General features: G+C 43.6%; 2 protein-coding genes, 1 long non-coding RNA gene and 1 other non-coding gene across 5 annotated transcripts in view, besides 1 other annotated feature; 1 reads left to right on the top strand and 3 right to left on the bottom strand.

Annotated features, from left to right (window-relative positions):
• The window catches only part of ec (echinus), a 45,924-nt gene extending 32,048 nt beyond the window's left edge, over positions 1-13,876 (bottom strand). The window contains exons 1-2 of the mRNA NM_130722.4: positions 13,302-13,876; positions 4,559-4,848 (exon numbers count right to left, since the gene is read on the bottom strand). Coding sequence (NP_570078.2) covers positions 4,559-4,837 — 279 coding nt within the window. The 5' untranslated portion in view covers positions 4,838-4,848; positions 13,302-13,876. The remainder of the gene's footprint in view (positions 1-4,558; positions 4,849-13,301) is intronic.
• Positions 5,804-5,875, bottom strand: tRNA:Gln-CTG-2-1 (transfer RNA:Glutamine-CTG 2-1). Its single transcript has one exon. It is a non-coding gene; the product is annotated as a tRNA-Gln (tRNA).
• Positions 13,877-14,533: 657 nt separating the features above from the next.
• On the bottom strand, positions 14,534-23,258 carry fd3F (forkhead domain 3F). 2 transcript variants are annotated; one of them, NM_001370027.1, is made up of 5 exons: positions 21,825-23,258; positions 21,253-21,348; positions 15,981-16,152; positions 15,433-15,919; positions 14,534-15,351 (listed from the first exon to the last, which is right to left on the bottom strand). In NM_001370027.1, exons 1-5 carry the CDS (start codon positions 23,015-23,017, stop codon positions 15,005-15,007), a joined length of 2,295 nt encoding a protein of 764 aa, NP_001356931.1. In that variant the 5' UTR covers positions 23,018-23,258; the 3' UTR covers positions 14,534-15,004. Both variants share the same exon structure in this region, with proteins under 2 accessions (NP_001356931.1, NP_726889.3).
• Positions 21,529-21,667: a mobile genetic element.
• Positions 23,080-23,507, top strand: lncRNA:CR44118 (long non-coding RNA:CR44118). Its single transcript, NR_073630.1, has one exon. It is a non-coding gene; the product is annotated as a long non-coding RNA:CR44118 (long non-coding RNA).
• The last annotated feature ends 180 nt before the right edge of the window (positions 23,508-23,687 follow it).

Raw genomic sequence — 23,687 nt, 5'->3', positions numbered from 1 at the left:
CAAAACACCAAATTTAAAATTGAATTCGAAGTGAAATATAACAAAAAAAAAATGACAGGAAATGGGCATTACTCTGAAGCCGGCAATAACAATTACAAAACAGAAAATAGCTATTACACTTACACTATTATCACCGAAAAAAGGGAGACACGAAAAAGAATTTCTAATCTAGCCACCAATGTCGACGCTTTCACCTTTGTTTTATAAAGTCCGGTTTTTTCGGTGTTGGCCAAGATTTAACGTCTGACCACGGAAATGTAAATGGGAATGTAAATGCCATGTAAATACAAAGCGGCGAGCGGGCTAATTGAAAATGCAACAATGGCTCAGCGGAAGTGCAGCGATCGAGTTTGAATTGGGTTCGATTTTGGTTACCTTGTGATTGATTGTGTCTCAATTATAGCCAAATTGACCCGGCTGTGACAACTCAGCATAAAATGGAAAACAAACTAATGAGATTCATCTGATTTCGGTCTGGACCATCAGCCGATTAGCTAATGAGATACCGAAAATGCAATAGGTAAAGGAAATAAACGGGTATACTACACTAAAACAAACTGAACAGAACATTGCATTATAAAATGAAATGAAAATCGCTCGACTTTAATCACTTTTTTTTGCTTTCTTGATTTTCAATCTTGAATTTGACCATAGGAAGTGGCAGCGATAAATATGCATGAGAGCACCACAATGTAATCCATAATGGGATTGGAATCAGCATTAATTTTCCTGTTCTTGGCAACTACTTCATTAGAGCACTAATTGAGACATGGGTTGGGAGAGATGTAAGGCCGGAAAACACTTTCCATTTGGGCTACCGTTTTTATGTCTCCACGAGCAACGCACAGTTCCACAGAAAATCAATAGCGAAACAAAAGACTTCGGACACGAACTCGAAACGAGGAATGGTAACAGTTTAAAAGGTTCATTGAACATGGACAACTCATGGGCAACTTTCGAATGGACAACAACATGATGTTGCCCCGTGTTGCTGCCACAATTACCGACAACAAGACCGAAGAGGTTTTGCTGTTCATTTGGAATACAAAATGCGGGTGCTTTACCACCTCAACATTCGCTTTCTGGCCCTGAAATAACAATGCCAACCATGATGCTGGCCGAAAATAACATATCGTGCTCATGACTTTACATTTGTTGGCAACGATTACCAAATTTAAATAAAGTTTGTCATTTTTTGTGGTTTTGGGGGACGCTTTGATGAGTTGTGAACAACGATTAACGAGCGCAGTTTGGTTTAGGAAAATATACACAGGAAATTTATGCGGAAGATGGATAGAAGTACTTTTCGGCGAAGATAATTAATACAATTGGACAATGTATTTGTATAAACATTATTACAAGTCACTATTTTAATTACATATTTCAGTTAATATTTCTAGAATTTTTAGCGGAAACAAACGTTTAAGTTGATAATGCACAATGCAAATCGTATTGCCCGAGAGCCAAATACAAAACACCTATTAAGGAACTAAATCGCATTTTGCGGTCAAATCGTAAAGCCACAAAATTTACACAAGTCCGTCTGTTGACTTTAGAACGCATTTGCTCATTTAAAATACAACCAAAATTGGAATTGTGTTTTAAAGCATTAAGACCCCTATCAAAACAGTTTAATTCGTGTAACCTGCCTTGCCTTTGTAACCCCCATTCTGGTTGTCAAGCTTGCTTCTCCGTTTTTAAACGAAGTCAGTTATGAGTCTGGTCCGTGTTTGTAGAGCATTTTAAAGGGGGAAAAGACCCCTTTCGACTTTACATCACTTTAAAGCCACACAGGAGTTAAGACGAAGACGTTCCTCTTTTCGGACGGCCGAAAGCGGCCTTTTTCACAGGCAGCGTCTTCGAGCGGAACCGTCTTGGATCAACTTTTTCCTGTTCGCCTTTTTTTTTTGGCAGCTGCTCCAGCGACAGGTGTACTTAAATCCCACATACAGAGGAGTTCAAAATTTCAGCAATGGGTCGATGATACAGTTCGATGAACGCGCGACTAGAACAAGTAATTGATTTATTCGTTAAATGCTTACAGAATAAGGTACAAATTGTTCACAATCTATGACAATTTATGAATTTCGAGTTCCCGGCTTATAAAACTTTTTTTGGCCACATTTGTTGGTGCAACGCACTTGCCCTGAAAGTTTTCTCACATTCGCAACGATAGCCAATGGCTGGCTGACGAGGCGGCGGGGAAATCATCATTTGCTTTTGGCCATAAATATCAAATTCATATTAGTTGCCAACCAAGTGGAACCCCCTCGATCCGCCGACCCGTTTGTTTGGCTTATCGTGTGAACTAATCTAAGGGGAGTCTCAAGTCTCGGAACTGGAGTCGTAGCTGTGAAATGATGTGCGAGCCCATGAGCATAATACTTCCCCCATAATACACTACCCCCTCGGTGCCCCGGCCGATGTGTATCATGGACCGATTGTTGACCGTCTACGCTGAAATTGAAGCCCAGGAAAATGGTGCGACTGGAAGTTGTTTGCAGCTACTTTATTACACTCGGCACCACAAAAGAGCCAAGAAGTTCGTCTGAAGGTTTCGCTGCCTGAGATATGTATATACATATATATATGTATATATATCGTTTTTGTCGCCGAGGGTCTCTCTCGTTGCAGTTGAGTGCCCCCGACTCCGGCAAAAGAAACACATTAAAAGCATATCAAGTGGAATCATCGGTGTGTTCTCAGCGATTGTCCGTTGCAGGTTACAAGTTGCAGGTTGCTTCTTGCAAGTTTATAGTTGCCAGTTGCAGCGGAAGCTAGCGTCCAAAAGAAAGCAACAAAAACTGTTGACTTTGACCAACAATCTTGAAGAATGCCAAAAAAAACAATCAAATCACTTCTTCTTGAAGATCTCGCCTAGACAATGGGATCTTTAGATGGCACCGAAATCAAAGCTGACAACTGTCAACAAATGTTTTTTTTTTTTTTGGGCTTGGCCCACGCGATTTTGCCACATTTGATTGCCATTGTCTCGCAGTGATTTGTTTCCATTTTTCATTACCTGGCATTGTCTGTAGTATATCGGGGTGTATTGGTTTTAATCGGTCTTTGTAACACTTAGCGTATGCATTCTAGAAATCAGCCCAATACTTATTGAGAATATATTAAAGCAATGGTTCGCTTTTCTCTTACAAAAAAAAAATTGCATTGTAAGGTGTACTCATAGCTGGAAGATATGGCACTTTCCTAGAGGGTAACTCTGAGTGTCCAAATCCAGTTCGTATTACATTTGGATTGCAAGCCTCTCGACACATATCGTGTCGCCCGATGCTGATGCCACGCCTTGTGCTTCGCATGTTGCAAAAGCAGCAGCCGTGTAAGAAATAAAAAAAGAGAAATAAGAGCACATGCCGTCCGTGCAATTAGTTTAATGTTAGTGGCCGCACCTAGGCCTCGCCCGCCACGAGATCTCAAGATCCCAACTCTCGATTCCCAAACCCCAAACCCCAAGCTCCAACTCCCAACTCTTAACACTTACATATATCCCAACTCCCATTTCAACTCCAAGTGCTGACGATTCGAACCCATTCGAACTGAGCGATTAGAAGGGGTAAACTACTGTATCTGGTTGTAAGTGAGTCATGGCGATCTGGATTTATCCAATCGATAATTGAACAGCAACGCCCGAAGACAGTTACACAATGGCAGGCCATTATCGGATGCAAATGGGTGTGAAGACGATCAAGTACCAAAACATCACCATTTATGCCTAATATGGGAGGAGATTATTCCATGCCAGAACGTGAACTGTGAAATTGCACGAAGCTGTGGTAATGGTATTCATTGAATTTCACTAAATACTAAATGTATAAATAACGATACGATTAGAACTATACAGCGTTCCTGATCTATTTACATATACAAGAGCGTATTAAGCTATCTTGGGGAATCTTCAAACGTGTTACCGATAAGTGGGAAAGTTTCAACTTGTTCATATCCCATCTAGATACATACATGTATAGGGAATAACAAGAGCTGGTCCCCGTCTTGTCTGACATCCCATTTCTTGTTGCAATCGGACTAATTGCTGTACGAACTCGGGTTTTGCATAATTCCCTCGGCATAACCCCATTTTCGAGGAGGAGCCACTGCTGGGGCAATCATTAATATACAGATTTATGTTTATTAAGAGCTGCTCACTAAATTTATGCAACTGGGTGGCGCCCTCAGTTCCCCGAAGAGAACCACTCTACTTTTGCCCAACCAACCCGACAATTGGCCATGTGAAAAGTTTGCCTTGACTGAGAAATGAAACGGAGACAGTGAACCCACACACAGTGGAAGACTGAAGACCATAGAGTGGGTGCACTGGTGGCGCCCACATCGTTGACCTAACTCACAACACACTCTTCAACCAAACTTTGCGGCCAATTAACACGATTTCAGTGATGATGTTGAAGGTTGTCACATATTGACTGGAGGCCATCGATGAATTAGTGGCATCTCTCAATTGTAACCCGAATTTGAGCAACAATTTTCTTATAATATACATAAACTTATACATATGTATATCGTATATAAGCTGTAAAATGCTCACCTGTACGGCACAATTGAGAAAGCAGTTGTTCTGCCCGGGTCCATTGAGTAGTCCCTTAGAGGAGGGCTCCAGCGTGGGCGAGGTCAAGCTATTGGGTGCTCTCAGCAACTCCAGAATGCGATTCCGCTCCGATCCGTTCTGGATTGAACCCACCGCATATGGCTTTGCCGGCTGCCCATAAGGGCTGTTTGTGGGGGTGGCTGGTGTGGCAGCTGAGCCACTGGCCAACCGATAAAGTGTGCCCGGCGTGGTCATTCTGCGTCCACTGTGGGCTGACATCAAAAACTGAGCTGCAAAGGGAAAGAAAAGAGAGCTTAGAGACATATGTCACTCATCTACGAACGGATCCCTCGTGACAGCTTGGGATTGACCCAAAACCGAGGTGTCCAAACATCTCCGATTGTCAGTGAAGAAACCAAGACTACGGATTTCAAATTTAAGATCTGTGATTCGAGATTCGAGATTCGAGATCCGAGATGATGTGGGTTGGCCCTGACGTGTCGCCAACAATTAGTCGCAGCTGTGAAATTTCCTTTCATGCGGAGGAAAAGCATGATCACGAAGGTGGAATTTGAGTAGTACACACGAAAACAGCAGCTAAGTTGGGAGGCCATTGGGATTTGTAGCTCAAAAAAAATAATCTAGTTTTTCAATTATTTTAAAAATGAATTGTAGCTTACAGCTTACAGCTTCAATTCCCGATACTCGTAATTCAGTGGAAATTGCATTTTGTCATTAATTAATACAAAGTCAAACTGACGGATTATTGATTGCTTGTTCCAGAGGAGTGCGTTTATAAATATTGATGAAGTGAAATCGGTGCCGGCTGAAATCCTTAAAAACCAAGACGATTGGCCAATCCGGAATCAATGCTCCCCGCATAGTTCCTCGTTTTTTTTTTCAGCTGAAAGAGTTCTGCGAGTGAAAGTCTAGAAAACCAGCATAGTATATTCCACTGAGTGCCATACATATTGTGCCGTGAGTATTTGTGTCACTTGGCGGAAATGGCCAACAGAGATTATGCAACCGTTAATTGCAGGCCAGCCGTCGTCATTCGCAATTCATTCATCAAATTGCACGACGCGGCCGAGACACTTTTTTATCTTTTGTGCTTCCATTTCGTTTTGTTTGCTCACATTATCTGCTTGGCAATGCGAACCGAAATAGTTAGGCCAAACCTAACCAGATGGCAAAGAAACTTTCTCGAAAAAATATATTTTTTAACAAAAAAGAAAACATATCGTTAGGTTCCACCGAGATTTGAACTCGGATCGCAGGATTCAGAGTCCTGAGTGCTAACCATTACACCATGGAACCAACACGTCAAACGGCGAGCAGAATGTTGCTTATCAATTTCTTCTTTATTGGTTTCTAGAGCTATTTTTAGCTGCCAGCAGCGCTTTTTCAAAATAAATATGCTGAATCTGTTTAATTCCAAACATAGCTGGAATTTTGATTAAATATTTCCACTCTGTTTTTAATATATACATATATTCTTCCCGGAATATATTAGATTAGGCGAGCTGCAGCCGCTTATTTCGCTTTAAATGTATAGTAATTTCCATTTCCAATTCTGGTCACAAATCAGTTTGATAAATAAGTTTTTACGGGATAGCCGAACATTATTAATATTAAATTCCAATCCATTGCCCTCAATTCCCGGAATCAATTTTTTAGGTGAAACCTAAGAGCTGTGAGTGCATGAAAATCGAGCCCAGAAGTCAAAAGATTCTCCAATTCTCAATGGTCAATTTGGGTTTTATGCGCCGAACGTTGCTAATTGATAAATGCTGCCATAGGGCAGCAACTCACCTTCCCCGATCCGCTGCACCCTAATTAGCATAATCTTCCCGAGCTGCAGTTGCACCTGCAACCAAAACCGTTTTGCATATTAATCGAGTTGGTTGGGAAATCCAAAAAAAAAACAAAAATAAAAAGAAGAGGAAAACGTTGTCATGGGGAAGGGGTGGAGGGGGGGGGGCAGCGGCATTTTTCAATTGCTCTTGCGTGAAATGCAACAATTTGTGGCAGCAACAACGGCCAATCAACATTCGACATCGTCTCGCTGTCAATTCAATTTTCGTATCTATTATTGGGCCATGCAACATCAAAAGTGCGGATAAATTTTATAATTTTCCACTGCTCCTTTTGTTTTAAGATAATTAAGAAATTCTTGATAAATTACAAGTCAAGCTGAGAAAAAAGAAGCAATGCAGCTCACGCAACGGTTAATTGTTAACTGTTTTATGAGTTTTCTCTCGCATATTACCAAAACTTTGCAAACTGATGTAGTATTTAACAATAAATGTAAGTTATTCGATATTATTAAAATTTATTCAAGCTTTGAGCTTACAAAATACACTGGACCACACACATTTAGGACCACATACATATATGTACATTCCCTTCATTTGGTCGGTCACGCACTCGAATTTTCGCGACAATTACGCAGACTTGGGACTAATGGGTTCGGGCCACTCATTATCTTGTTGTCTTCCGTCTTGGGCCGAGTCTTACCCATATCTTAGCCATGTCTTAGCCCATGCTGGCGCCACCAGATCGGTCCATTAGTCATAAGTGGGCACTGGCCAAAGGATAGTCATACTCTGTAAACGGTGGATAGTGGATAGTGGATAGTGGTCTGACCTCGCCGGGAAAACGTGACATAATGCAAATCACACAGTGGCAGATAATCGACCAAGTGGTTTGCTGGCCACAATAAAATTGAAAACTGAATGAATTGGTTTAAATAAAAATGGGTTTGGTCAGAGCTTCCAATGGCAGTTCAAAGTTAGCATTTCAACTTGGTTTCAATACCAAAATCTCTGGTTAAACCAAATATCAATGCGTATTCTATACTTTTTAAGCTGTTTTGGTTTTATAAATTTATGGAAATTTATTAACTAAAAGCTCAATCAAATTTTCTTTCCCTTCCATTCGATTTTTCGAATATTTGTTCAAAATGTGAAGAGTCATCGAAAATGGATCACTATAATTTGTGGCCTACCTGAGTGACGGATTCGAAGCTTGGGATTGGGGGAACTTTCTTCTTTTTTTTTTGCCACAGATTCTTGTGGTTCAATTAGACCCTGCATTTCCCCCGGATTTCTACCCGGAGTAACCACCTCCAGTCTGCTTCACTGACAATTACAATAGCTCAATCAAGTAGACAACAGTCACCTGGCTGGCAAGACACATGGTTCCGAGACCGGGCCTCATCTCCATGTTGGCTCTCTTGCCCCGTACCCGATGATTGAGACCAATTGCTCTAGAAACTATGCCGAGAATGTTGAGCACCTGTTGGCATAATTTCCACAGCAGGCAAGCAGTGGCTTGTCTCCGACCCTGAGAAATCGATGCAGTTTCTTCACTTCGCCTGCCTTTGTTTATCGACTCCACTCGACTTTAGTTCACTTTGCTCAACTACACTGCGAATGCGAATGCGAATGAAACGGCTGAACGTGCCGGAGCTGAGAGCTCAAAGCAAGCATCTCTTCCATGGCAAACCATATATATGCATATATATATATAAATATATCTTGGGGCTTCAATTGACCAGCTGTTAACTAAGAAATACAAAAAAAAAAATGAAGAAAAGTGGGAGCTAAATGTGCCCACGTGTTGTTGCTGCCTTCTCAACGTTTTAATTTGACAACTTAGCCATCAACATTTTGTTTCGGAACTAGCGCCCACGCAATAGTAACCATTGAGATAACGCGTTTATCTATTGGAACACCACCCACACAACGCCCATGCACCTGCCGCACTGAGAACCTTTATTAAACATTACGCACAGCCTGTTGGCATTAAAATAATAGCGTTGTTGATTGAAAGCAGTATTGTATTATTTCGCTGACTATAAGTTCCACTGAATTAAAGTACAGCCAAGTTGGGCGAGTTCAATCGAACTTCAACGGACTGGCTGTCTGCTGACCAGAAAATGGGCATCTTTGTGCGGAAAATATCAGTGCGAAAGCGCTACAACATAAATGCTCGATCTGGACAAGGATCGGGATTGGGGTGAAAAGGGGCTGTGGGCATTGTGAACTATACTGTCCGTTGGCGACCGCGAAATCGAGAACTGCCAAGACAATGGCTGATTGTGACTGACAGCATAATTTATAGTTTTGCGATTTGAACTGCGTCGCAGCCGGGCATTTGACTTTCATGCCGACAAAGAGTTGCCGAGAGTCGCGAGATCCATCTCCGTGGATTCATCTTCAGCTGCAGGCCTAGGCTTTCAGCATTTCCATCTATGGTATGTGTCCACTGTGGCGTGAGGAGCCAATCAAATGGAAACGTAGCGAATCGGAACTTTGTGTGTGGCGGCACAACCGCAGCTGTCAGTTATGACAGCGGTCATCATCTCGGATCTCCGATCTTGGATCTTGAATCTTGGATCTCGGGTGTCTCGGTAGTTTCCATACTCATCATCATTACGATCATCATGGAGGTATGCAAATTGACCATTGTGGAGGCCTATCATATGTAGGACTCATTAGTGAATCGGTTTGGCACTGGCCATTAGCAACACCTTTGACCAGTTAATTATGGCACTAGCCATAAATCCAAGCTAGGTGCTCCTAACAAGATCCATCCGGCGATACAGAATACATCTATTGATAGGCATGGATCGATGTTTTTGTATAGTGGGTGTGTTATGCAAATGCCGCGCATAATAACCCCAGTATATGCAAAAAAAAAAAAAACTTAAAAAGACGACTTACAGACACACAGACAAACAATTTTTGTGGCTCCTAGCCACGTGCGGTTCTCATGCGTTCTCGCTCTCCATCCCACTGTAGACGATTGTTTTTTTTTTTTTTTGGAAATTAACATTTTTTAATGGGTTTCTTTTTTAGGCCAGGCCCGACAGAGCAGGAGAGTCGTGTCATGGTCCATGTGAGATTTCCTTTGCGTACGCATACAAGTGCGTCGTCGCTGTAAAAAAAAAAACAACCCAAAAAACGCTACAAGTTGCGTGTTTGTTTTGGGAAAAAGTCGATCGCCGATCCATCGATCTGAACAAGTTTGGGCCACCCGATCGCACTTAACGTTGGCCCACTGGTTTGGCTTGGGGTGAAAGCGGTCGCGTGTGAAGTAGAAATCGCATGTCCTCATCAAGGAGTTTTACGCATTTTAGGTCTTTTGATAAGACGCGCCGCGCCATCTGACGGACAATTCTTCCAACTGAGAGTCCTGGCATGATAATAGGAATAATGATCGCTTCCACATGGAGCATGCACACAGCTCAAGGCGCTTCAAATGGGAAAACATTCGAGAATTTCTATGCGATGCGATGGGAAAGTTCAACTACAAACCACTTGAGCTGAACGCATTTTCCGGAAAATGCATCTCAAGTGGCGCTGGACAAATGCAGCGATCGCATTACAAAAGGACTCAATAGCCAGAAATTAAAATACAGTACAAACCACTCAATCGCCAATTTAAACTCGATTAAGAGAAATGTAAGGAAACGCAAGGTCTCCTCAACGACTCTTGTCGTGTCTACATTTTTAGTTGAGATGTTGAGTTGAATGTTGAAATTTGAATGCCGCCAGCGAAAAAGCCCTGCAAAAGCAGAAGAAGCACAACACGCAACATGGAACTCAGATCGAACACACAATACATAATTACGAGTCGTGTGGCGGCGGAGAAGCACCCAAAAATGGAATAGTCGGAAAGTCTCGACGCGTCTTGAGTTGGGTTCGACCCTTATACACAAAACACCAGGCCACTTCACTCTAATTCCGATTCCGAATCGGAATACGACGCCTACTAGATGACAAATGGTCGATGGCAACGCCATCCGCAGATGGATAGATAGAAAGATAGATAGATAGAACCATAATATGGCAATTCCATGGGAGATCCGAATGGAAGACAATGCTTTGCGACGAAACCGTGGAGCCACGGAGCAGGTTCAATGACAGCCCCGTTCCGCGATAACCATCATCATCGCATCACACAGCCCGTCACTGTGATAATCCATTAAAATTTTGTCGTTTCGCCGTCTTCTCTTTGCACCCATGAGATACACAAGTACAAGTAGTGTCTTGAAAGATACATCTAAGAAACACCAATCATCGAAAGGAAAGCTTAGTCTTAGTTTTGAACTATGTATATATTTAAATGGCGATTTTGAATAAGAGCAATATGATTAAACTTCCGATTTTGAATGTGAATGTGGACCTTGACTTTACCTTTGTCGTGTTAGTTATTGGAAAAGCTTTAGCCACCTTAAATCCCAACTTCCCATGCCAAGCCAAATGAGATCTGCCTAAACTAAGCAAATCTGGCGAGCAAGTGAACTCCGCGAACTCCGAACCTGATTGTGGTCATTAGAGGGGTCAGCTCGCAAGTTCCTAAGTACATGCTGTGCGTACTTAGCGTAATGCCAGCACATATACATGTAGATACACACAAAAGTGTACCCTACCCCCCAACTTACACACACACACACACACACGCAGCTATCGATACATACATATGTATGTATACTCTTATAAATCGCTATGCCCTGCACATGTGCAGCGGCAATCAAAGATCTGTTTATTGTTTACACTGGCCGGCAGAACCATCAACGATGCGTCCCTTCTACCAAATATCCAGATCGTTTCTAGCTAGCCAGGCACGTGCCTCGCCCCTAGACACCACCACCACCCCTTTAAGTCCATGGAATAAAAGAAATTGAGCATCCAAGGGTTCCCTAAAAGTGCTGATTTCGTTTATTTTTGGCTTGCCGAGCATTTGATTGCTCTACCATTTGAATTGAACTTGTAGGGCAGCAAAAATTGATAAACAGCTTATAAATTTACAGGAATATATATCTAAATTGAATCAGTTTTCGGCATATATGTAGATATATTGTGGAAGTTTATGATTAGATATTTTTAGGTAGAAAATACTTTGCAGTGTACTTCCAAACGGGAGAATGATGTGGGGAGTCTTGTTGCACTCTATAATCGTTATGCTGTGGAATGTTGTTTGTGTTTTATAGACCGTTTATAGGGCAGGAATGCAGATCATTTTTGAGAGTTTTCAAAACTTCCTATTTTCATCCATAAAGCTTCTGTTGGACTCCCTGAATTTGCTTTTCTTTTATTTCTTGGGTTTCCCTCTTGGCTTTGCACTACTATTCCTTAAAATTCGCAATTCTTCGAATACACAAATTCTTCTGCTTCGGTCACAACTCCTATGAATTGTCATTGGGTCAACCGCCTCGACTTCAAGTCGTTTGAGTCTCACGCAATTTGCTTTGAACAATTGCTAAATTGACATTTGTATGTGTGTGCATGTGTCTTACTTGTGGCTCCAATTCAAAATAGTTTATGGCAAATTTTTCTTTGTACAAGGAATTTTTTCTTTACTCGCACTATCCACAAACTTTTGCATATGTTTTCATTCAGTAGAAAGTTTGTAGTCCTTATAAAAACAATGTAATGTGTATGTACATATTATAGAGTTCAGTTTAAAAATTGAAAAATAAAAAGGAAAACCCAAGAAAATTATTTCTGTATATCCACCACAGTCCAAGCACTCGACCATATCGATCTTACTTGATTTTTGTTCTTTTTGCTCCGCCATGAGAAGTTGGCAAGCAACCTACGATGATCGCTGATGGTTTTTAATTACACGGCAGCTCGCAGACTATGCCCCTTAGCTCCCCAAAGTCGACGAAACTACGGGTTTGGCGACTACCGCGGCAATTAACAATCTTTTGGCGGCGACAACACTTAACGGTACAACATTTTGCAAATGCGAACGAACGCATCGATTACCTGATCGGAGCTACGCACCTGACGGCGTTGCCGAGGCAGGTGAAAATCGAACGAATTCAGAAAATATCACAGGCGGCAGCTACGCAAATTTTACGCAATTGGGGACAGGAAAAAAAATGCGAAGTGGGAAACTTTGGCGTTGGCCGGTTTTCCCAAAAACTAGTTTAGTACGAAACCTATTTTTTTTTTAGCAAACATTCAAAAACTTTGATAACTCAAGCAAAAACTTTGCCATCAATCAGTTACTCTTGAAACATCAAAAAAAAAAAACGCGACCATCACGAATGTATGTACATACATTAGTATATAATACTGACCCAGAAAGCCCCAACTACTTGTCTCCGAATGAAATGACAGCCAAAGAAGCCGGAGCAACAAACATTATAAAAAACGTTTGCCAAAAATGTGAAACCAGAACAATCCAAAATAAAAAGAGCCCGGCAAAATTGGCGGAGAGAATCGCTGTGTACAGACCTTCAGAAGCCATGAATCTGTTTTCGGTTTTTGTGCATCTGAAGGTTTTCATAAAAGATCTTTAGTATCGGTGTCGAAATTCGGCCTAACTAAAGTAACTCGATGATTAATACTGCTAATAATGTAAATCATTTTAAAGGAAACCCATTTTTAAAGTTTCTGTTTCCGGTCTTCGAACAGCAAGTTTTCAATGGCATGCGGAAAATTTGTTTCACCTTTGACGGGAAACCCTGATCACCGGTCAAATGACGCCTGTCTAGAAGTCATTTTCTTTCCTTGGGGATTCTCTTTTCCCTGGCAAACCGTAGAAAATCACTTCCCAGGCGGATCAGCGATTGAGTAAATGATTGATGGATTCCCAGCGCACAGTGCCTCCAATCTCGAATCTCAGATATCAACTACTCCCCCCCCAAACCTAATCAGATTAGCTGGATGTCATAACCCGGCATGGTTATGGCGATTTGGTATAGGTATAGGTTTTCACTTACCTGGCTACACCTGTGGCTAATATGATGATGGAGATCGTGGCAATGAAGGGCGGAGGCTGCGGCTATGCAACAATTGCGGTTGCATGTTGACCGGAAGTTTTCGGCTGGCCGCAAGGCAGGATATGGATATCGCTGGATATCGCTGGATATCGGTGGATGTCTGGTCTTGAGTTTATTGTATATTATAAATTCCCTTGCCAAAAGAGAGCCAAAAGAGAGTGCGAGAGGGCTTTGGACCGAGAGTTGGCCACTTTTCACACGCTTTCACTTGAACAAAAACTCAAAAAACTCAGCAAACACACAAAAACAAACTCAACTCGGCCACTATTTATTTTTCATCTTCATCTTCATTATTCAGGTTTGCAATCGCGGTTTGGTTTTTTTTTTTTTGGCAAAACAGGCAAAAGCCATCCAGCAACTAGTGGTTTGGCCTCGCAAAGACAAACAAACTATCAAAGACACACGCGCACGTCAACAAAAACACAACTGTGTGGCAACTGCGCAAATGCAAATGCAAAGACACTGTCAGCAAATGCAAACAAAGTCAGGGCAGCCGCTATGAATCAAAACAAACCGCCAGCAAATCGGTACGTCCGTTCGGTTTCGAGAGCAAAGAACGACTGATTGAAAAAGCAGTGGAGATCAGCGATGGTGGAGAGACGAGATGGTGGAGAGACGAAATGGTGAAGAATCGCGATGGTGGAGAAACGCGATGGTGGAGAAACGCAATGAGCATTCGGTAAAGACATCAACCAGCGGAGAGATCGGGCACTTGCTTTAGCCAAGACTCAAACCCACTTGGAGACTTTACCGCTGATAGTGTAACCGTTCAGTTCTCCAAACACTTTTTCGCGATTGTGGAGAAACGCAATGAGCATTCGGTAAAAACATCAACCAGCGGAGAGATCGGCCACTTGCTTTAGCCAAGGCTCAAACCCACTTGGAGACTTTACCGCTGATAGTGTAACCGTTCAGTTCTCCAAACACTTTTTCGGCGGCGGAAGTAAATGAAATGTACCCAAATGTGGCTTTCTACCTTTTTAGCCTTTCAATTTGTAATCCGAAAAAATTGTTTTTCAAATGGTTTTAATAAAAAAAAGGTATATTTTGCCATAATGAAAAAAACCAGTTAGGTGCCATTAGTTCTACGGACTTGGGTAAGGGAAACTATAAACACTTTCCCCAACTCATAGGATTAGTACTACTTCGACTGCTCTATAACTCCAATTTTTGTTAACATCTTAGTGGAGTGGATATCATTCTGCCTGGTAGTATTCACGAATATTCAGCTACATGTAAAAACACTTAACTAAATTCGAAGAGGAGCAAGATCTATGTATGTAATCTCTGCAAATAGATACTTGAGCAGATATACGAATAAGTACTTAGGGCTAGAAAGCTACTTATCGGCTAAATATTCAACTAAAGTATAGACAAAAAAAAATAAGGATTAGGTGTGTTTTTGGTACACTGAAGACTAGACTATACATATGGTCTAAATGGTAAACGGTAAGTAGGGTTTGATTTAGGTGGTTACATGTAAGTGTTGTTCAAGTGTGACTAGTATTTGTTTAGAGTTGGCTTATGAGTAGATCGGCTACAATTACGATTGTTGTCATGGAATGGAGCAAGATCGAGCAATATATATACAAGTATGCATATATGTATATATATATATATATATATATATATATATGGGTAATTCAATTGCTTGGCTGAGCGGGAGCTGGAGGAGCTGAAACTGGAGTCTGTTGTCTGCGCGGTCAAGCGACGATATCGCTACCCGGATTATAGCCAAAGTAGTTAAGGTTGAACTCGTCGCTGAAGAGTACTTCCTCCTCGGAGGGCTCCACTTGGTGCGACATCTGAATGCCGAGCTCCATGGGATCAATTTCGGTGATGTAGTACTGCGAGTTGCCGCCACCCATGTGGCTATTGCCGCCCATTTGGTTATTTTGGTTGTTATTGCCTCCGCCCAAGTTGGTGCCATGCTGCTGCCGTAGGACACTTTCCGTAACAACCACGTCCTTGTGTATGGGATTCAAATAGTCTTTGAATAGGATTGAAAGACAAGATGAGAGTTCATTGAATAATCATGGGATAAGTATGAACAAGATTAGTGTTAACTCACCATTATCCAACAGGACATCGTGGTAGGTGCTGATGATAGAGTTGACCGACTGTACTTCCACCTCGCGATGGATGCCATTCAGTATTTGACCCGCCGTCTTTCGCAGCTCATCGTCGCTCAACAGATCGTTGAAGGGCAGCAGTCTTTGGTGGTGTTGATTGTGATTTTGGTGATTCTGGTGGCTGTGGTGGTGGTGATGCTGCTGCTGCTGCTGCTGCTGCTGGCTTGTCTCAGTGCTGCCACCGCCGCTGTTAGTCTGCATCATTTCCTGGGTGAGAGTAGCAACTGCCACCGCCGCCTCATCGTACATGCAGCTACTGGCCTGTGGCATATGTTGCTGCTGTGCCGCCGAATGTTGTTTCTGCTGCGGCGAGTGCTGCTGGTGTTGCTGCTGATGCTGCTGCAGTTGCTGCTGTTGCTGATGCTGCTGTATACGCTCACGGTTAATCGACTCCATTTTGAAGAACAAATCCAGCCGCTGCTTCTTCTGCAAATGCAATGGGATTAATAGTTAGTTGTATGCGGTTGCCTGATGGATATCCACTTACATGCTCCCAGGCCAGAACATTCTCGGCGGAATCTCCGCTGGAAATGGCCCACAGGTGACCGGCTCCTTGGGGCGCTTTAACTCCCTTCCGAAAATGTGGGTTAATCGATAGATTATGTCGAACGGAGTTCTTCCAGCGGTCATCATTCGACTTGTAGTAGGGGAAACGATCGCTAAAATGTTGAGATAACATGGAATTAGAGACAGGCTTAAACGGAGACTTAAAGCTTTTGTGGTCCGCCATTTATCATCTATGTTTATCGTCTCTTTTAGGATTGGTTCTCCGACACAGACACTCACCACTGGCCAGTTGACCAATTGCAATGAAAGTTTCAGCCCCCATTTCGACCAGCCAATCCGGAACGGAAACGAGGCAATTTTCACGAAAACACGTCATTGAACAGCACTGCGGCAGACCCATACTAGTCCGTAGAATGCCTGACTGGGGTATACAGACACGGACACGGACACGGACATAAACATGGACACGGACACGGACACGGAAAACGAAAAAAGGACATGGACAGGGACGGACGCTGGCACAAATTATGCGTAGTTTCTTTTATTTTGCCCTGGGTTTTCTAGCTCGTTTTTACTTGCTCAGTCAGTCACGAACAAGCGATTTCGGGTGGTAAAAAAAAAAAAAAAAATAAAGAATGAAGTATGTATGCCCCATGTCTAGCAGGTGGAAGAGGCCGCAATCAGCCCACTACCGCTATCCACCACCCACACCCACTTTTCAGATGTAAAGAGGAAACAACGACGACCGGAAAGGACATCGCGTGCCAGGATTCTTCGCTGTGTTTTGGGCTGTGGGCTGTGGGCTTTGCGCTCGGTTGGGGGCTTTTGGCGGACAACAAAATGGAAAGTATTTCAAATTACGACACACAGCGAATTGGAGTGGGTGGGCGGCACGCGCCGGTAAGGAAAAACAACCCCCGAATGGGTCAGGCTATGTCATTGGTTAACTGCCACTGCCCCCGGGGGTTTTTCTTTCCACCACTTTCTACGCCCACATTTCAGCTCGAAAGCAATCCAAAAAATTTCAGCACGCGAGCCATGAAAATGGGGAGCTTGGCTTTGATGGCCCCAAATCACCCACCTATTCCTTTAGCTTTTCCGTATTTTCCTTTTTCGGATTTCCCACTTTTGGGAGAGAAATGACGACTCATAAATGGAGAAATGAACTAAAATATGAAAATCCACGGCATATTCCCATTCCCTGCGAAGCGAAACCCTTAATGACCCCTCGGCAATGTCCTGATAACTACGATGTGTGTATCCACCCCCCCCCCTTTTTTTTGAATCCCCCGGAATACAGGTATATATGAGAACTATTGCCGGGATTTGGCACGCAGCCCGTCATGACGCATCAACCCATGATATGGCACTTGAAATTGCCCGCGCCGGAGTTGGGATCTAATATCCCAATGAATGGAATCAACTCCATTTGCTGGTGACTTGGCTGGTGTTTAGCCACTAAAACGAGTTGGCTTTCTAAATATATGTACTTTCAGCTTTCAGCTGGTATGCTTCTGGATGACATATGAATGTTAAAAATGAAGACCTAAAAACTAAGATCCAAAAATGCGCCAAGAACACAAGTCTAACTCGAAACAAATCATCCTTTTCAATTCGTTATCTAGTTGGCATTATATATATATCATATCCTTTTTACCACACCCACTTGTAAATTCGAAAATATTAAGTCAGCCATTGATAGTCCGGATGGGATAGTTTATGTTTATGGGCGCTGCATGACTGTCTGGTCTTAATCATGCACCGTGCAAATCGATAGCATATAGTACGTACATATGTATTATATAGACGAGTATATGTGTGTATATGTATGTATCTGACAGAACAGGAAAATTGTATAAAACTACAAGTGTGTATATCATGTTTTGTCTGCCGCACTTGTCGAATTGTCAACTTGGTTTCAGGCACGTAGAGTTCACCACTCGAAGGGTATATTTTACGGGGTAGAAAGCAAAGCAACCACCCACCCACCTTTCATTTGGCTGGTTGCCTCCTGGGTACCTGAGTGAGTGGCTTTGTTACATTTGGTAAAATCAAATACCCGCTATCAGCGTCGTCATCGTTGTCAATGAATTTGAATGACTGACTTTGCCTCGGATTTGAATTCGGGTGACTATACAAAGAATAAGCAATGGATAGGGCTACCTGGCTGGCTGGTTCTGCTGTGAAATTGTCAAAATACACGGAATGCCCGCCCTAATTTTTATCCATTTAGTCTGCTGATAATAACTAAATCATCTAGAATACAACTTAAGCGTATGCCTTATGCCACTTTATAGGATAGCTGAAAGATTCGAAAAATGTCTACTTCGATATTTGATTATTCAAAAGCCACGAATATGCCTGTTGGGGAACTGAAATCCAGATTTAAAATGAAGTTTTTGGTATCCAGCAGGTATCCAGCCCTGATGAAAACAGCTATGTAATTGACTATCCAATAGAAGCCCCATTCAAATCGCCTCGCCTTCAAGTCAGCCAATTCCGAGCCGTGATGAGGTTTGATAGGCTGCGATGGTCGCTCGGACTAGTTGGTGGCCCAGGGGCTGGAGGCTCTAGAGGCTCTAGGGGCTCTGGAGGCTCTGGAGGCCAGAAGAGACGAGAGGCTTAAAGACCTGGAAGGCCCAAAGGCCCAAATGGGCCGGCCCGAGCCGGGCCGTGTCTGGAAGTGCCAGGCACGCAAGCCACCTCAAACACACTCAGGCGCTTCATTTTTTTTTTTTTTTTTTTTTTACATGGCAGCAAGGACCAGGCTACCAGACTGGGCAACTACTTCTGGCCCCGGATCCGTATTTATATGCACATATATAAATATATATATATATATATATATATATATATAGGAATTTATAGTATAGTATATATCTGAATGGTTGTGGGGCCCACACTATATTTATTGCACTGCGCTAGTCAGTTCATAAATTGTTGCGGCTCGTTGGCTCTGCCCGGCCAATAAAAGAAATTGCCTGGATTTATGGCCCGGAGGAGAGTCGAAAGTAGAAGTTGCCTCATTTTGGGGCTGTGCAAAATGAAAAACTTTTTAATGGCAATTGCCAATTTTTTCGTTGGTTTTTTTTTTCTCCTTTTGCTCTCGGTGGGCGTAACTGTGGCCAGCCACGCCCAATCCCAGAAAAAGCTGGTAAATCGAACGCCAAAGTTATCCCAAGAACATCGGACTCGATCTTGGGTGGCAGTTGGGTTAGCCAAGAAACATGTGGCAAGAGAACCTTCTCGGTCTCATATCTTGACTTGACTGACAACGAAACTCGTTAAGGACGAAATCGTAGCTAGCCTTGACCTTTTTTACTCTTAGGATGAATCATATGTATCTTAAGCTGAAGAGTGTTAGGTGAAGTATTGTAAATTCAAGTTACGAAATACATTTTACATGTCAGACCGGCAGCCTTGGCAAGGGTAACCCATAAATTCTGATAGGTATCCTAGTTGCGGTTGTCGAAGGGAGTGAGGGATCCTGCCACATGTCCTGACCGATCAAGCATGATCCGCATCCCATAAACACTCAATATGCATTTGAAATTGACCGGAAGAAGGGGCGGCGGCGTTACCAACCCCCGCTTAACCCACTTAACCCCTTAACCCGAACCCCGGACCAGGTAATTGCTCTCTAGCATTTGGCCATGGGCATGAACATAGGCACGGGAATGGTAATGGTAATGGTAATGGGAATGGGAATGGGAATGGGCATGGGCATGGGCATGGGTACGTCAAACACCTGATCCCCGGGATGCAATGATGCATGTAAAAGGTGTAGAAAAGCCGGAAGGACCCCGACTTGCACCTCCAACCCCCGCAATTAATAATTATTGTGAGCAGTGGAAATTTCATGGGCAATTGCCAGGGCGAAACGATTAAGGATTGGAAGGAGGGTATTCGGGTCGCGTGGGCAAGCAAAGTTCCGTAAATTGCCATTGGAAAACGTGGGTTTTGATGGCTGAAAGGTCCTGCGCAGGCGCCATTTTCGCCTTGACTGCGCGAGGACACGGCCCTGGAACTCGAACGCCGATGAAACAGGAGAAATAACCCATCCTGCTCCACCCTGCGAAAACCCAAAACCAAAACCAAAATCGAAAAAAAAGCCCTAAAGCCCAAAGCCGAAAACCCCCTGTTTGCCAACCCACCAGCCAACTGGGGGCCGCAAGGTAAATTTGTGAATGGTTAATGAAAAGTTACCCAAACTGCACGCCCATTCGAACTGAGCCGAAACTTCTTGGACTGTCGATTCATTACATTAAATGCGGGGGGGTGGTGAGGAGTGCAGGTGCGCAGGTGATGGGCAAATGTCATAAATTATTTGCCTCCCCCTCCCGAGCGGGGTGGTTTTATATGTAAATTTATATAGGATATTTACACGCAACATTCGCGGCTGCGGCATCAAATATTTACACTGATTCCGGGTATTCGAAGACAACAAAAGAAATGAATAACAAAAAACAGGTGGGGAGCAGTGGGGGCGAAAGGCCAAATTGATGAACCTTGAAAAATGTGTTAAAACTTATTGTTTTCTTCGTCAGCGATTCTTGACGAATTGATATTTTCGAACTCAGCGTGGTAAAAATGGAATTTTGAAAATTTTAACGTTTTGCGAAAAGTAGGTAATGATTAACTAGTTTTGAATACTATTGAATGATTAACTAATACGGAATGAGCCGTATTAAGCACTTATCACCATAAAACTAAGAATTTGGTATACTCAACAATTGCCACTAAACAATCCAAAAGCCAAAATTAATGGGTCGCTATCCGTATAAGCTGATAATACCAGGGAATACCAGTTTGGCATAAACAACTTGTTGAACAACCCGCAAATAGTTTGGTTAACAACATTTTTGTTTTTCACCTTATGCGAGCGAAGGCAAGGTAAATGCAATTTTCTAGCCCATAAATCTGTTTGAGCTGCTAACTTTTGGCACTTTCATTGTGGCCGCTATCGTTTGTTTGCCGGTGTGTGGCACTTTGTTTAAGTTTGGTTACCAACCAAGGAACGAAAACATGGTAAGAAGAAATACCCAGCGAACGAGGAAATCAAATGGCCAACGGGAATGGCCAAAACGAAATGCTTGAGATTTGTTTAATTGCATCCTGGCTGGCGTTTTTTGCCATCAAAAAAAATAACAGGATGGCTAGCACTCCACAAAATGGCGTCCATCCGAATGGGCGGTGGGCGGTGGGCGGTGGTGGTTGATTCAGTGGGTGGTTCGATGGGGGACAGTACTTACGATATCCATTGGTATATGCCCGACACAGTCAGCTCACCCTTATCCTCGAGGGCGTATTCGATGAGCTCCGTGTAGGTGAACGGTGGTTTCTTTGGCCTGCTTGTTTTGCGGTGGTTGGTTTTGGATTTCAGCCACATTGGTGGGTGGTTCGGTGGTTTAGTGGATCGGCGATTGCGTGGTTGGGGAAATTCGTTGGCGGCATCGATTGGAGGACGGCATTGAAAGCAAATGGAGAACGCACAAATCAGAGAAAAAGATTGTTAAATATATTAAAACAAAAGAGAGAATGCTATAGTCGAGTTACCCGACTATCAGATACCCGTTACTCAGCTAGTGTGAATGCGAACGCGAAATTTAATCATCTTTCTGGGATGTCGATAGATATTGGGGAATAAAATGAGAAAAAAATTTAAAAATTGATCCTGATCAACAAATTTTATATATACTTCAACGAATCTAGTATACCCTTTTCCTCTATGAGTAACGGGAATAAATAGATGTTTCAAATAAATTAGGAAATATAGAATTTAACCGTTGACACTGTCATATTGTTTTATTTCTGCAACACTTACGCCTTGGACGAAGTATCCTCGACGACAACGTGCTCGGCAACTATCATGTCGTTACCGTCCAACTCCGAGGTGACCTCCATCACCAGCTCCTCGAACTTGCGCCCAGTCTTGGTGGAGCCCACGCCGGCCACGCCCCCCGCTGCTGAAGCGCCAGCGGAGCCGTTGCCTCCTCCTCCTAATGCCGCTGGCATCGCTGCACTGGAGCAACTCTTGGGCGATCTGGCCCGTTGATCCACCAAACCCGATCCGAGAGATTGATTTGTGCTTATGGCGGATGCGGATGCCGATGCGGCGGAGGCGGATGATGGCGAGGAGGAACTGCAGGGCGACGTGGCGATCGGCACTGCCGTCGATGGTGGATGAGGTGGAGCACTGCCCTCCGGCAGATTGACCGCCTGTCCGTGAATCTGATTGTGCGGCGATAGGTGCGGGAACTCGTCGAACTTAAAGTTGAGCAGCCACGAGAGGTTCTTATCCTCGAAGTCCGCCTCGGTGGCTTCATTGGCCCCACTAACCGAACCGGATGAGGTGCGTCGGCCCGCCGACTGTATCCGCTGCTTCTGCGGCACCAGAAAATGTTGATTCTGATGTGGGTTCTGACCAGGACTGACATTCTGTTGTGTTGACTGCTGCGTATGATTGGATGCATTTTGAGCTGATGATGATGTTGGTGGTGGCGGCGGCAAAGTGGCATTCAATTGCCCCAGTTCCGCCTGCAGGCCGGAGTTATAACGATGATCCAGCTCCAGCAGCTCGCCACCGGTCCAACCACCATTGTCATCCAATGGAGCACTCGATGGTGGACAGTGCGAATAGGCGACGGCGGGCACCAGAAGACTGCTCTCATAGGAAAAGAGATCGTTGATGAAGGACGTCGAGGATTGGGCGGGTGCAGCGTTGGTTGGCGGATTACTAGGTGGCTGTTCCAGCTGCAGGTGGAAGTGCAGGTCCCCGGCATCGTAGTCCAAGTGTCGCTTCTTCCAGGGATTTGCCCCGATGGGCTCGTAGTCGTGGCCCAAAGCCAAATCCTCCTGATCGTCGAACTTGCGCTTAAGAAAGTTGTAATCACCGGGAAGATTAGTGTTCGTATCATTTTGATTGGTGGTACTGCTATTGTTGTTGTTGTTGCTGCTGGGATTCGATGTTGGGCTGGATGCACTGCCCGTTCCATTGACGGGCATGTTGACAATCATGATGTCCCGGCTGTCTCGATTTCAATCACGTTAGCCAAGCCAAAACACACAACTCACACTTGGCGAAAAAGAGCAAGTAACACGAAAAAAAAATTGACCTGCTTCGTCTGGGGGACGGACGAAGGATATTTCTTTCTTTATTTCTCAATCTTTAGTTTAGTCAAGAGCGGAAATTGGGAATTAGTCGGTCCGCACTGGCTAACTGGCTAACCGTCTCGCGCTGCGACTGGCCACGGAATGCGATGGGCCGCCAGGAGTCCAGACCAACTTGGCTGTTGGGCTGAGCTGCGCCTGCGCCCTCCTGCCACTCATCCACATTCACATCCACCACCCCGGACACCCAGTCATGCACATAAGCGGTACGTCTGCAGTCGATGGAAAGAGGAGCCGTACCTGTGATGGCGCAGGTACAATAAAATAATGCAGACACTTCACTGTATTATATTTGACATATTCGTTGATATATGTTTCAACCATATCACCTGCTTATAAATATATATTTATAATTTATATATAAATATGAAAAATATCAAAGCAAAGAAAGCTGTCATAGCTTCTAAATAATCAGTCGTGTACGCTGTACCAAGCTGAGTTTAAAAAGCAATCAAGTACCTCTAGGTACAACCACCCAGGTCTTGGCATCGCTGAGCCCAGGTCATGTGCCGCTGGT

Source organism: Drosophila melanogaster, chromosome X, assembly GCF_000001215.4.
Source record: "Drosophila melanogaster chromosome X".
NCBI lineage: Eukaryota > Metazoa > Arthropoda > Insecta > Diptera > Drosophilidae > Drosophila > Drosophila melanogaster.
Note: the sequence above shows the minus strand (reverse complement) of the source record. Positions and strands in the feature narration are given on the sequence as shown.

Bases quoted from the DNA above. Each gene is read 5' to 3' on its own strand.
- fd3F (NM_166991.3), bottom strand. From the start codon at position 23,017: ATGATTGTCAACATGCCCGTCAATGGAACGGGCAGTGCATCCAGCCCA. The intron at 16,153-21,252 runs GTAAGTACTGTC...TCAACATTTTAG, and splicing joins GGCATATACCAATGGATATC to CGATCGTTTCCCCTACTACA. The intron at 15,920-15,980 runs GTAAGTGGATAT...TTGCATTTGCAG, and splicing joins ATGTTCTGGCCTGGGAGCAT to AAGAAGCAGCGGCTGGATTT.